We start from the raw sequence: 13,476 nt of genomic DNA, 5'->3' as shown, positions 1-13,476 counted from the left end.
GTGCTTTACAATTGTTATTAAATGATAGACAAAGAGCTTACAATCTAAAGCATACAAATGCAAGCTTACAATCTTGTCCCAAATGTTATATATATATATATATATATAAAACCCCTAGGTGAATCACAAACAGACATCTTCTTACTTAAATTAAACAGTACTTTTATTGTTTCATCACAATCATTAGCAAACACTTCAACAGAATACAGCAGGCAACCTAACACTGCCTACTCCCAGTTTCTTTTTCTGGTCACCGGCCACTAGCTGGCGTTGGTCCCAATGCTCAAATGAGCAGTATAGGTTTTTATAGTTGGGACTCCTTTCACATCCTCAGCTTAATGGACAAGCGACACTCCCACCTTGCTTTAGAAGGAAGTCTCCTCAGGTGCTCTGTAATTATTGTTCATTGCAGATCAAACTTGTCAGCTCGCTGTGGAAGAGAAGCTGAATTTAGGTACATGGCTATACCTGTGTGTAACCCGGTCTGCAGTCTTTACCTACAGACTGTCAGCTGCATACCTGATTCCTTTCTTAGAGGCCTGTGGAAAACCCTTCCCTTTGTCACAATATATATTATTTGAGACAAAATCAGCTACAGCTTGGTCTAGTCCTGTGAATATTCTAATGTTCTGCAGGGTGGTTCTAATTTTGCTACTTCTCAACCACTTAGCCTCAGACATCGCTGACATCAAAAGTTAATTTAGTAGGTGCTTAGTCACACCACAGTAAACAATAATTGAAATGTATTATATTCTAAATATAAATTATTCCTTCTTTTTTCAGGGATCACCAGGTCCACCTGGCCTACCAGGAGCAAAGGTAGGTAATGGCTATATTTACATGATTATGCCATTGTTAAGTAACATTGCTCAGCAATATTCTTTTATTTTGTTCTTATGCAGGGTTCAATGGGTCTAAGCTTCCATGGACCACAGGGTGAGAAGGTAAGTAATTATTTATCATTACTGGAATGTAAAATAACAGTTAAAATTTTTTAAACTCTAACATTTAACCTCTTTCAACTTACTATATATCACAATATACCACTGAGCAGCTGTTAACATTCTGCATGTATTCTTCATATTTGTTAGGCCAGCAGGTACCTGGTTATGTTAAATACAGTAATTAAAAGCACTGATTGTTTTTACCTGAAATCAAAATTCAGGCTTGTCCTTCTCACACACACCCAAACCTGGGGGCCAGCATTGGAACCTTTCAATCCCTCCTGCTGCTCTTTCTGAGTTATTCTCACTGAACCCTCCCTCTCGTTCTGGTTCTTTGAGGTCCACTCCATATCCCTCTTCTACTCGAACCACCTCTGTGTGGACAGTATCTAATGTCCCCCTGGTTTTATCTCTCAGTTCCTCGATCACTTTGCTCTCCTCTGACATTTCTTCCCTCATCTTGAAGGACTTTAATATGTCTATCGATAATCCCTATGACCCACTGTCTCCTAACTTCTATCCCCCTCCTCCTACCTCTTGTCTCTCTCAATGGACCTCCTCTCCCTCGCACAGAGGTGGCCACTCCCTTGATCTAGTATTTGCCCAGCTTAGCTCAGCCTCCAACTTCAACAATTCACCTTTCCCTGTCTCCAATCACCACCTCCTCTTGTTTAATATGTCCCCACTTCTTTCACCTTCCATTTCCCCTAAAGCTACTCTGACCAGGTATTACATGGACGCCATTGATCCTACCAATTTCTCCTCCTCTTTAGTCTTCTCATCCCATCACCACCCTTTCTTGCCCTGATCAGGCTGTCGCTGTTTACAATCACACTCTTCCAATTGCCCTTGACTCTGTCGCCCCAGTTGTCACTTTCAATCTTCGTTGGTCCCTTAACCATGGCATGCAGAATGGCTCTGGAGAATGTCATGCTGTCATGCTGAATTCTTTCACTTTAATTTAATTCCATCCCCTTAAAGTTCTGTTTTATTGCTCTCTAAACAGTCTTACTTTAATGCTCTCATTTTCTTCCAATATTCCAACCCCCTTTGTCACCTGCAGCACCCTCCCCTCCCCCTCCCCTGAATTCTACTGTAAATGTCATGTACGGAGCTGTGCCTTATAAATAAAAGATAATTATAATAATTATTCTGCTTCCTGAATAACTGACACCAATGTCAAAAGTTTATGGTTTATTTAATATTCTATACTATCAGCTATAGGCTGATATATAATACTGTGTTTGGTGAATACAGGACATCATAAAATCAAATAGCAGAAATTAATTTTTATATATTAATTTTTTTAAAAGTACAGTGCTCCGTTTATAAATAAAGGGAGCACCCTTTATATATATAACCCCACTCTGCTACACTACAAGCTGTCTCTGAGTTTAAAGCTGGTGTTATATAAAGGTAACACTGTATTGTTATTTTTTTCTCGTTATTAGTGCTTTGTTTTTCAGCCAAATTTATTCCACAGTTCAAATACATATTTATTTGTATTCTTTTTCTGTAGGGTGAGCCAGGACCTCCAGGCCCCCCAGGTCCACAAGGTCCAGCACCCTTTGACAAATCAAAGGGTTCAGTATGGTATAGTGAAAAGGTAATGCAAATTTTATATTATTTATATAACATGTATTGTAGTATCTGCAAGCTGTGTGCCCCAATGAGAACTATACTTTACACCAAGGGTGTCCAACCTTTTAGCTTCCCTGGGCAACATTGGAAGACGACGAGTTGGTTTGGGCCGCACATAAAATACACTAACACTAACGATAGCTGATCATCCAAAAAAACATAGAAAACATAGTTAACATATTAAACTTACTTGGAAATGAAGTTAGTAAGAGTTAGGAAACCTGTTGCAGAATCATGATTAAAGCAGTAGTCCCATTACTAGCTGCAATTTAACTTACCTGCATCTGCCCCTTAGTGGGGTTCGGGGAATTAAATGCCAAAAACTTTTTTTTCCTCTCTTTCTGCACCCATGAATCATTGTTTTTATTGACCAGTTTGAAATGGTCACCGATATAGGTAGCATCAGGAGGACTAATAGAAATCTACAGAGATTTAAAGATAGGGTGGCAGGAAAAATTACTCATGGAGCAGCCTCCGATGAGGGTAACAGTGGGTGATAATTTCACCCTACTCAGCACTGCACATTTAAAATGGTTTAAAATTTTAAAAATACAATCATCTCTTAATATTTATATTAGATACATACAGAGAACACAGCTAGTTCATAATTGCATGGTGCAGAAAGTCCAAATTCAGAGTAACAACAATAAGATACTGGATAATCTATCACTGCTGCTGATAGTTCGCGCGGGTGACTCCTCTGTGCTGCGCTATGCAATGGATGTTGGGTGTGATGACGTCACCCCCGACATTCACTGCGAGCACCGCACGGAGGAGGAGACCAGGGAGGGAGCCGGAGCGCCAGCTGACGTGACCGCAAGGTAAGTATTTTCTTTTTATTTTTTTTTGCAGGATATTTTCTTCATTAACAGCGCTGCCCCCTTGCCACAACCCCTGGGCTGGTACAAACTTCCTTTTTTGGGGATGGTTGGCTGCCTGCATCCGCAAGCTGCATGGACCTGCCAGTCAGCTGAGAAGCAGGCAGAGCATGCTCCTGGCCACTCCAGTTTTTTCATTTTAAACACAATTGAAGCATACTCTGTTTCTCAGCAGCCAGCCATGTCCATGCAGCATGTCGCCACAAATTTACTGTGTGAATGGCTATAACCATCTACCAACCAGGGTGCCATATTCTGTCAGATGCCTCTACAGGGCATCTAGAGACAATGGGGGACCACAGGAGGAATACATAATTTAATTGGGTCATCTCCAGAGATCTTGGGTATGAACATTAGCACTATAAAGGTTATGGTGGGAGGGGAGTATTAGTAATAGTGATTTCATAAGAAATAATAAATTCTAGTAGGTTTAACTTTGCTACACAGTTACGCTCAACCTAAGACTTTTGGAGCCAGAACAAACTGTAAAGAGAAGCAGCCATAGTTTGATTGTTATCCAATATCACAGACTGCTAGCACTTGCTACAGTGACTGTCTAATCACTGGTGGTACTGGCATCAATTATTTATTGTGGTTCTCCTTCACTAGAAAGGGTGAGACACCCCAAAGTTGGTCCAACTATCAACTGTGCAAATATCATATTTAACGATCTTGTGCTTCAGTCCCTCCTTTGCCCCAGTTCCCAAACCTCCTACAATCCCCAAATAATGGCTACCATAGTACAATATACCAGACAAACTTCAGCAAAAGCTTTTTTTTAAAATTAAATTTGTGAGCTAAATGTAGGGAAGCCAATCAAGAAGCTTGGTTGGTGGGGTCATGGGAGTTGAGAAATAGGACTGTGATCTGAGACAAAATTTTGGGCCGAATTTTTTTTGCAGAATAATGGTATGAACAGCATGCTTAAATAATGGTGGGAAGATAACAATTGCGAAGGAGATATTACTGATGTTAAGGCTGGAAAGAGCTCTAGATACAGCAAAATACTGGTTTGTGAGAGGTTAGGGTCCAGTGGACAGGTTGTAGAGTGGGAGATATCAGAATTCATCTTTATTTGTAGGATCAAATGAGGAGAAGGTGTCAGAAAGTGCAGGAAATAAATTGAGCAAGTTGTTGCTTGGGGATGAGAATAACATTTTATATCAGATCTTGTCAATCTTGAGCGTGAAGCAGAAAGGAAGATCTTGGGCATTGATGGTGATCAAGGTTAGAAGTCTGAACCTCATGAGATTTTGGAAGTATATTTGTTTTGGAGTGTCCAGAGCATTTCAATAAGAGTGGTAAATAGCATATATGTGGACTTTATGAGAAGCATAAGACTTTTGTCAATCGTGTTTTAAATTGTGAGAGATTCTTTGTTGAGTTTGAGGGCAAAGAGGTTACAGTAGTGGCTGAAAGATAACAGGTGATGTTCTGAGATATGGGAAGCAGTGTTAAAGATATTAAAAACTTATCAGAGTCAGGAAAGAACAAGATCAAAGTAGTAGACGTCATAATTAGAATCAAAGTTGGTCCAGTGGGATAACATGAGACAGGTAGAGAGAGTCATTAGGAAACAGAGGAGAATGTGCAAAAAAAATTGGAATATTAAAATCAGCCGCAATGATGGTGGAGATATGAGGGAGCCATGCAGAGATCCGTTCAAGGAATTGTTGGGGTGATTTAGGTGAATGATAGATCACAGCGACAAGAAAAGAGGTTGAAAATCCAGATTGTATTATTAATTTTTTTTTTATTAATTTTTATTTATAGGGCGCCACAAGGTGTCCGTGGCGCCGTACAGGGACAAAACGAATTACAATACAAGGTGAGACAGAACAGTACAGTAAACAGTAAGCACAGTAACTCAGTAAGCTCAATGCACAGCTAGAGAGGGCGGGGAAAGGGGGAGGGAGGATCGGCAAACAACGGAGCCCAAGAAGGAGGGCGCGGAAGACAGGGAGACCCCCAGAGGGGACGGGGGGAGGAGGGTCATCGAGGAGGAGGGCAAAGTAGCTGAAGAACAGAGTTAGAAGTGGTGGAAACAGGAGGAGAGATGGAGGAGAGAGTATTTAAATCACAAATGGAAAGGTGACATATGGAGCAGGTGGGACAACTTTGAATGTACAGAGTGGAGGGGGGTAGAATCCAACTGTGGTATGGATAAAATGTAGACCTCCATGTGAAAAGACTGCAAGTGAGGCAGCTTTTGATTGTGTGAGCCATGTTTAGGTAATTGCCGGGAGGTTGTAGTTATTTGAGAGTAAGAATTTATTTTAGTATGATTAGATTTGTCTTACAAATATGATAATAATATAAAAAAAATCAACAACTATTATTTTGGTAGGTTAGATATCCAGTGAAATCCCTTCAAAGCTGTAATACAATTGTGCGGTACTCTGAAAATGAGGAATCATGTCTTTGAGTCCCTGATGTTACTCTCATGTTACAAAATAGTTTATTTTTGATTTACACAATTTAACACTATTTTTAGAAGATTTTTCCAGAATAATGAGCCAATTGACTGTGGCTTGCACGCTCTCAATGTTTTATCTCAGTGTTTCTTAACTTCAGTCCTCACGCACCCCAACAGCTCATGTTATGGGGATTTCTGTCTGTGGAAGCAGGTGGGAAAATTACTGACCCAGCCAAATAGACTAGGTCACCTGTGCATGATTAACGAAATCCTGAAAACATGAGCTGTTGGGGGTGCGTGAGGACTGGAGTTAGGAAACACTATTTTATCTCAATAATAATGACAACAATATTTGTTTATATATAAATTTATAATGCACTTAACAAATGTGTGACTAAACTGTCTTATAAATGTGTGCTGAGTTGGAGATAAATGGTTAATATTTGAAATTATATGATATATGATATGATGTTTAGTGGAAATATTTTAGTAAATTTGACTTAACTTATAATTAAGTTATAATAATTCTTAAATAAAAAGAAACATAACATCAGCATTGAGCTTCACAGAATAATGCAACCATAAAAACTACTGTAAATTTTTAGTTTACCAAGATAAGAATGGTTTGGCGTTTCTCCATGTTTGACGGACTATACTCTTTCTAACCAAGCTACCAGGTTTTGTTGTTTTGTTGTTTGTTTTCTGTTTAAGTAATATAAACCTGCATTACACTACAGTAACATACAGCACAAATCTAGATGTTCTCTTCAAGTAGTTCAAAAGATACATTTTTCAACCTATATAATGTCTTCTGGCTTCTTACTAGGGAGAAAAGGGTACGGCGGGAGAAAAAGGTGACCAAGGAAATCCTGTAAGTCATACATAGCTTATTAATAATATATTGATTACAGTCAAGCAGCTGTGTACATTACAGAAACCTCGCTCACAAAGTCATGTCAATATTGACTATTTAAATTTGTCCAATTGATGAATATCTTACTTGAGGCTGAATTAAGTTGTCCCTCCTTTTTGCATTTCGGGGCTAGTACCCAGTTTCTGAGCAATAATAATTAATAATAAATATAGCGGGTAACCATACTTTTTGAAGTCACCAGTTTCTAGTTTGGTGTCTTGTTATTAGAACCATATAGTTGTACATATTGGCATGCATATGTACTGTATGTAGATTACAGCTAAGTACTCATTTCTGAACACTTTATAAATGTTTCTTTGTTTATTTTGTTTAGGGAAATCCTGGATTAAGCATTAGAGGTGAAAAAGGAGAGCCTGGGAAACCAGGACCAAGAGTAAGTGGCATTGTTTTTATTTGGACAATAACTACAACAAATTTAGTCCGGAACAATGTATTGTATATTTTTCTAAATGTCTTATAATAAGATATAATAAGAAGTGAACGCTAAAATAAGGTCAACTATGTCTGAAAACCTGAAATCTAAAACTTCCTGCAAAAGTTTGGGCTTTTGAGCTTGAGGCATAACAAACAGTATTATATAGTGCTATTATTTATAATATACATGTAGCCAGGATATGTTTTGTAAATAGCAATGTGGAAACTTTATAAAGCATTGGCTATAGAATTTAAACTCAGCAATGTAATGCAAAGAGCAGCAATGCAGGGGCGCACGCAGGGTGGGTTTCTGGGTCTCCAGAAACCCCTCCCCTCCGCTACAGAAGTGCCCCTACATAGCGGCACTGTACTATATAGCAGCTGCGGCGCTGTCAAAGAAGCGTCCGCGGCGGTGCTGTATTGTATACAGCACCGCCGCGGATGCCTCTTTGACAGCGCCGCGGCTGCTGTATAGTACAGTGCTGCCGAAATGCCCGCGCATGCGCAGCAGCTCTCTCTGGGGTTTTTTTGGGGTGGGGGGGGGAAATCCTGCGTGCGCCCCTGCAATGTCTGTAGTTGCTAAGCCAAAAATAAGCAATGATAGCGTACTGAATATTGTAATAAGCTGAGCAATTGAGCTGAATCCACCCCAAAAACACAACAGTGAAATAAAATTGAAATAGAACACTCGTCTGTGAACATGTACACAAGTCCCAGAGTGTATACTGGTTTGTGATCTATTATACGGAAAGCTTTATTTTCCATGCACCATTCTTGAAATATACTATATTACAATTACAAAATACCCCTCTCTTTCACCACACTGTCCCTGGCATCACCCTCCGCATTAAATTGTTCAGCAGTGCTCCTCACAGTAACTGTAAGAGGAAACACATGGTGATTATTTTAGCATGTAAGTTCTCACAGAACAGCTGCAGTTATTCACTTTATCTAGTTTTAAAAACTGTTCAGATAATAGTTCTCAAGAATAGCGGTGTAATACCTTTGTCTGAATTTTAGGTACTATAAATGGAAGTGTGTCACAGAATGACAGCGTAACCCATTCCATTTATAGTTCAAAACCTTCAACTGAAAATCCAGTGGTTTTTCTTTGTCTTTGTATTTAATTGATGCATTGTATTTAATACATACATTTATTCTACTTTATGTCCTATTTTAGGGAAAGCCTGGGAAAGATGGTGAAAAGGGAGATCAGGGATTTGATGTAAGTATATATGTTTGTCCGAAATAAACATATACAAGGGGGCAGATTCAATTCCCTGCGTTGTTCTAAAGAACAACCCACACATTATTACCATAACTATGGTAAATTCTCCGTGGATTTTTGCTCGTGGCTCATAGAGCTGTGAGCAAATATCAGCAGAGAAATTACCGTAGTAACGGTAATAATTGCAGCCATTACCATAGTATCTGTAATAATGCACGGGTCGCGTTGTTCTAAAGAACAACGTGGCTAATTAAATCTACCCCAAATACTTAGATATTTAAATATTTAGTGCCATGTTTAGGCAAAATGTTGGCATGGATGGTCTACAATTTATATCAGTTAGCAGTAGTTATAAATCCACAAATGAATCTCTAAACATGGAATCATAGCATTTGATTAACTGATAAAATAAAGGCAGAGTAGCCTTTTCTGGATTTTACTATGCCATATTAGAAAGGTTGTCTGTATTAAATCCCTGCTATAGTAAAAACGTCAACTTCCTGTCACATGTGAACATTAAGAAATATTTTTGCCATTAGTTTTAAAGTATCTGTTGAATGCTGGTCAATAAAAGTGTAATTAGTTTTGAACAAGTTTTATATCCAGGTCAGAATATGTAACCTAAGCTTCATGTTATGATGTTAGATACTTAAGATTGCATAGATTGCATGTTACAATGATGTGAATCGCAAAAGTTTAAACTCTGAAATTTAGGGCTTGATTTAAAGTTAAACTTAAAATTGTGACTTTTGTGAACATGCAAAATTGCCTCCTTACACTTATGTTACTACGTCTGTGTTTCAAGTTGCACGTATCATCATCATCATCTATTTATTTATGTAGCGCCACTAATTCCGCAGCGCTGTACTAGTATGTTTTTGGAGTGTGGGAGGAAACCAGAGCACCCAGAGGAAACCCACGCAAACACAGGGAGAACATACAAACTCCACACAGATAAGGCCATGGTTGGGAATCCAACTCATGACCCCAGTGCTGCAAGGCAGAAGTGCTAAGCACTAAGCCACCGTGCTGTCCACCACATATCTAAAGATACTATACAAGCAGCTTGAAAACTAGCTTATATAGATGCATCTTGCATTCAAATTTATCCATCATTACCATCAACTTGGAAACTTGCACCAGGTCAATGAGACGCTCACAGATATGCCTAGTAAAAGGTCTACCCATGCTTTTAAATCAAAGCAGGAAGCATCCCTAAGGAGTGGGATTAACCACTGTACTGAACTTAGATGTGAACACCAGAAATCTAGATACACTCATGTCAAAATATGTTATCATTTTTGTACGCATGCACAGTGGGGAGAAGCATATATTTCCATGTTACAAATGGACTTGTATCCAACTCTAAATCAGGCATTTACAGTGTGTAGTCTGACCAAAAAGCAACCACTGTGCATAACAGACCCAAATGTCTATCCCTTTGTATAGCCTCATGTTTGTATATACAATGCACATATTGATGATAAACAAGCTCATGCATACCATATCAATTTCCATCTTCCCATTCATGCAGCACTGTGTCCAACACAGTCACATAGAGCAGGGCCCTCTTACCTCTATATTACCCAGTATTGGTCATTACTGTGTTTGTCCCCAATTGTAAAGCGCTACGGAATTTGCTGGTGCTATACGAGGGGGTACCCAAAAGAAACCAGAATCATGTTCTAGAAGGCAGGGAAATTGTAGTATGGGCTTCCGCCGCTGGTTGAATGTTTGCAGAACCATTCTGAGCCAGTATGCCTGCTGACATTGCGGGAGGAAAGTAGCGTTTGACTACAGGGATCTTTTTATCAACGAGTTATTCAATATTTCGCCTATTTTTGTGATGGCTGATTCACAGGAACAACGTGCTGCTGTGAAATTTTGTTTTCTTTTGGGAATAAATGCAGCAGAAATGGCTGTTATGCTACAAGCAGCATACAAGGAAGTTGTCATGAGTAAAACACAAGTTTACGAATGGTTCTCCAGTTTCAAACGAGGTGAAGTGCTAATTGTTTTGCTATTTCTTGTTCCGGACATCATTGGACCTCCTGAACAGAGGAAAATGTGATGAAAATTCCTCAAGCCATTCTGGAAGATCGCCGTCGGACCATTGATGAACCCCAGGGTCAAACAGTCAACCAAAGTTTGTATTTGGAAGTTTTGAAAAGGTTGCGTCACGATTTGAGGAAAAAAACGTCCTGAATTGTGGCAAACAGGTGACTGGTTCGTCCATCATGATAAGGCATCTGCCCACACAGTGATGTGTGTTAAGCAATTTTTAGCCAAAATCAACATGATACCTTTGCCTCACCCAACGTATTCATCCGATCTTGCCCCCTGCGACTTTTTTTTTATTTCTTGGATGAAAAATGACCATAAAGGAAAACGTTTTGCTGATATTGAAGAGATGAAGCAAAAAAGGCAAAAGTACTAGAAGGCATCAACGACAATGAGTTTAAAAAATGTTTTGAGCAAAGGAAAATATGTTTGGACAAATGCATTGATTCAAGTGGAGAGTACTTTGCAGGTGACTGAAGTTTTAAAATGTACAAATAAATACACTATTTTTTATAACTTGATTCTGGTTTATTTTGGGTACCCCCTCGTATAAATAAATAATGATGATGATGATACAGTCCCAATACCTGCTACATTACAGCCCAAGTACCATAGTGTTCATCTGATCCAAGGACAACATTTCCTAAAATAAAACTGGAATTTTCAATATTTTAAGTCTATTTTAGCTCATTTCCCTTTAAATTGAACAAGAAAAATATATTATTTTATTTGTGCATTCAAAGTTCTTTCTGCTGTGCCTATAAAAATAAGCAGTCATTCTCTGAAAGTATACAGAAGTATCTATGCTGGAAGCGTTTCAAATAATATTTCTTATTTTAATTTACTAAACACAAAAATAATGTTAACCTTCAAAAGTAAGTAAATGATAACTATTTAACTATATCTTCCATAATGTATATCTCTCAATCATTATTTCATAAGGGAATACCAGGTAGCCCGGGATTTCATGGAGTCCCTGGACAAAATGGACAAAAAGTAAGTATACAGTAAATTATTGTATTTTAAAATGCCTTATAGAAAATGCATGACATAAGACATTCTATAATAATATTTTCATCGTGTATGAGTCCACAAATGAAAAAAGGAGGTGGAAATTGATTAGTATCATAATGCTGTAACTCCCTCCTGTAATGTTAAACTTTTACCTCTTAATTGAAGTTATTCTCAGCTGAAACTCTTTTGTTCTGTGAGACAAAGGTGTTTGAGAGGTCAGTTAGAGGTTATGTCAGGACAAGCAATATGGTGGTTGGGTACAATTTGACACACATCACTTAGATGCTGCTGCTAAGAAAGGGTGGAAAAGAAACTTCTTCAACTGGAATTAAAATATATTTGCAGACTTAATATCATGGGCTTGATGGCCTTGATGAGTTATAGGGTATACATCATTTCTTGTGAGTCTCGACAATCAAGGATTCCTTCAATTATACTTTTATTGTAAATATGCCTGTGAAGGGGAGTTTGTAACAAGAACTTAATTGACCTTAGGATGTCATGTTTTTTATTTTATGTTTGCTATGTGTGCCAATCAAGGTTTTTCAACCTTATGAAGTCATATATCTTATAACACCTGGTATGATCCTTTTTTGTTTCTGCACTGTACTATAGCTTTGGGTTTGACCATACCTCCCGACATTTGGGTATCCAGCATCTGGACAGGGGATTTGAACTAGAGCTTTTGAAGCACTAGACTGCTCCATACTCTCCTCCCCTTTCAAACACCACCATTGCCGTGCGCACCAGAGCTCACGGCACCCATTCACAAGTTACAGTGCATTTACCGACTCTATGACGGTTTGGATGCATTGGTGTTGCAATCTCTACTTTTTTAAATCACATTCTGCCCATGATCTGACTGGCGTCCCATTATGACGTCAATATTCTTAGTTTGCTTCTCTTTCCTTTAATATTATTTAGATTGGTTTGAAAACTGTTATGCTTGATAATGTCTAACTAAAGTCACCAAAAGTTGAAAAATATTTTTGCACTTTTAATAGCCAAGCGTATGCCCATACATAAACCATGTTGTTGATTGACATATTCTGACATTACCTTTTACAGGGGGGTAAAGGGGAACATGGACTACAAGGACCCCCAGGACTCGTAAGTTATGTGTTTATTTTGTATACATATTTAAAGAATTTAATTTGCCCACCTCTCTACATTTAAACTTTAGTGGTTATTGACCATAATATCTCAGCATAGGAACAATTTAAGCTCTTCATATTTCTGTGGTGTTTTCAGGTAATACATGATGGCCAGGAAACCGTCACTGGGGAGAAAGGAGACACTGGACTACCTGGTTACCCTGGTAGAGAGGGAGAGAAGGGCACTAAAGGTAGGATCTCTGTGGTTTGATGGAGGGGGTAACATTTTCTGCTCATCTATCCTGTTTTCGCATGTGCTGGCTAATGGATTCTCAAATATAGTTACCCAAACCTATTAATTAACTTCTAGTGGTATATTTACTAATCTGCGGGTTTAAAAAAGTGGAAATGTGACCTATAGCAACCAATCAGATTCTAGCTGTCATTTTGTAGAATGTACTAACTAAATGATAGTTAGAGTCTCATTGGTTGCTAGAGGCAACATTTCCACTTTTTCAAACCCACAGTTTAGTAAATATACCCCCTAGAGTTTTTTATAAAATGATCCATTTAAAGTAGAGAGTGAGTAGACATTTTAGAATCTAGAGTAATGTGGACACTGCGGATATTCCTTTGTCCAGACACAAAAAAACTCAAAATTAATATTTTTAGAAGATCAACTTTTTTTGGGCTAGAAAACATTTTTTTGCCCTTAGTGGGGCTCATGTATAGTTGGACCTTCAAGAGTAAAATTCTACTTTGTTTTACTGACCATATGTGGTATAACAATGGAATGCAGGTTTTCCCGTATGTAGTACTTATTACCTACTACTCCTCTAGGTGGAATGGGGG

General features: G+C 38.4%; 1 protein-coding gene across 1 annotated transcript in view; it reads left to right on the top strand.

Annotated features, from left to right (window-relative positions):
• Positions 1 to 13,476, top strand: part of COL4A1 (collagen type IV alpha 1 chain) — a 137,300-nt gene that overhangs the window by 72,235 nt on the left and 51,589 nt on the right. Inside the window, exons 11-19 of the mRNA XM_075200007.1 lie at positions 784 to 819; positions 903 to 944; positions 2,464 to 2,550; positions 6,706 to 6,750; positions 7,127 to 7,186; positions 8,408 to 8,452; positions 11,459 to 11,512; positions 12,599 to 12,640; positions 12,782 to 12,875. Coding sequence (XP_075056108.1) covers positions 784 to 819; positions 903 to 944; positions 2,464 to 2,550; positions 6,706 to 6,750; positions 7,127 to 7,186; positions 8,408 to 8,452; positions 11,459 to 11,512; positions 12,599 to 12,640; positions 12,782 to 12,875 — 505 coding nt within the window. The remainder of the gene's footprint in view (positions 1 to 783; positions 820 to 902; positions 945 to 2,463; positions 2,551 to 6,705; positions 6,751 to 7,126; positions 7,187 to 8,407; positions 8,453 to 11,458; positions 11,513 to 12,598; positions 12,641 to 12,781; positions 12,876 to 13,476) is intronic.

The sequence above is a fragment of the Mixophyes fleayi genome, chromosome 2 (genome assembly GCF_038048845.1).
Source record: "Mixophyes fleayi isolate aMixFle1 chromosome 2, aMixFle1.hap1, whole genome shotgun sequence".
Lineage (NCBI taxonomy): Eukaryota > Metazoa > Chordata > Amphibia > Anura > Limnodynastidae > Mixophyes > Mixophyes fleayi.
Note: the sequence above shows the minus strand (reverse complement) of the source record. Positions and strands in the feature narration are given on the sequence as shown.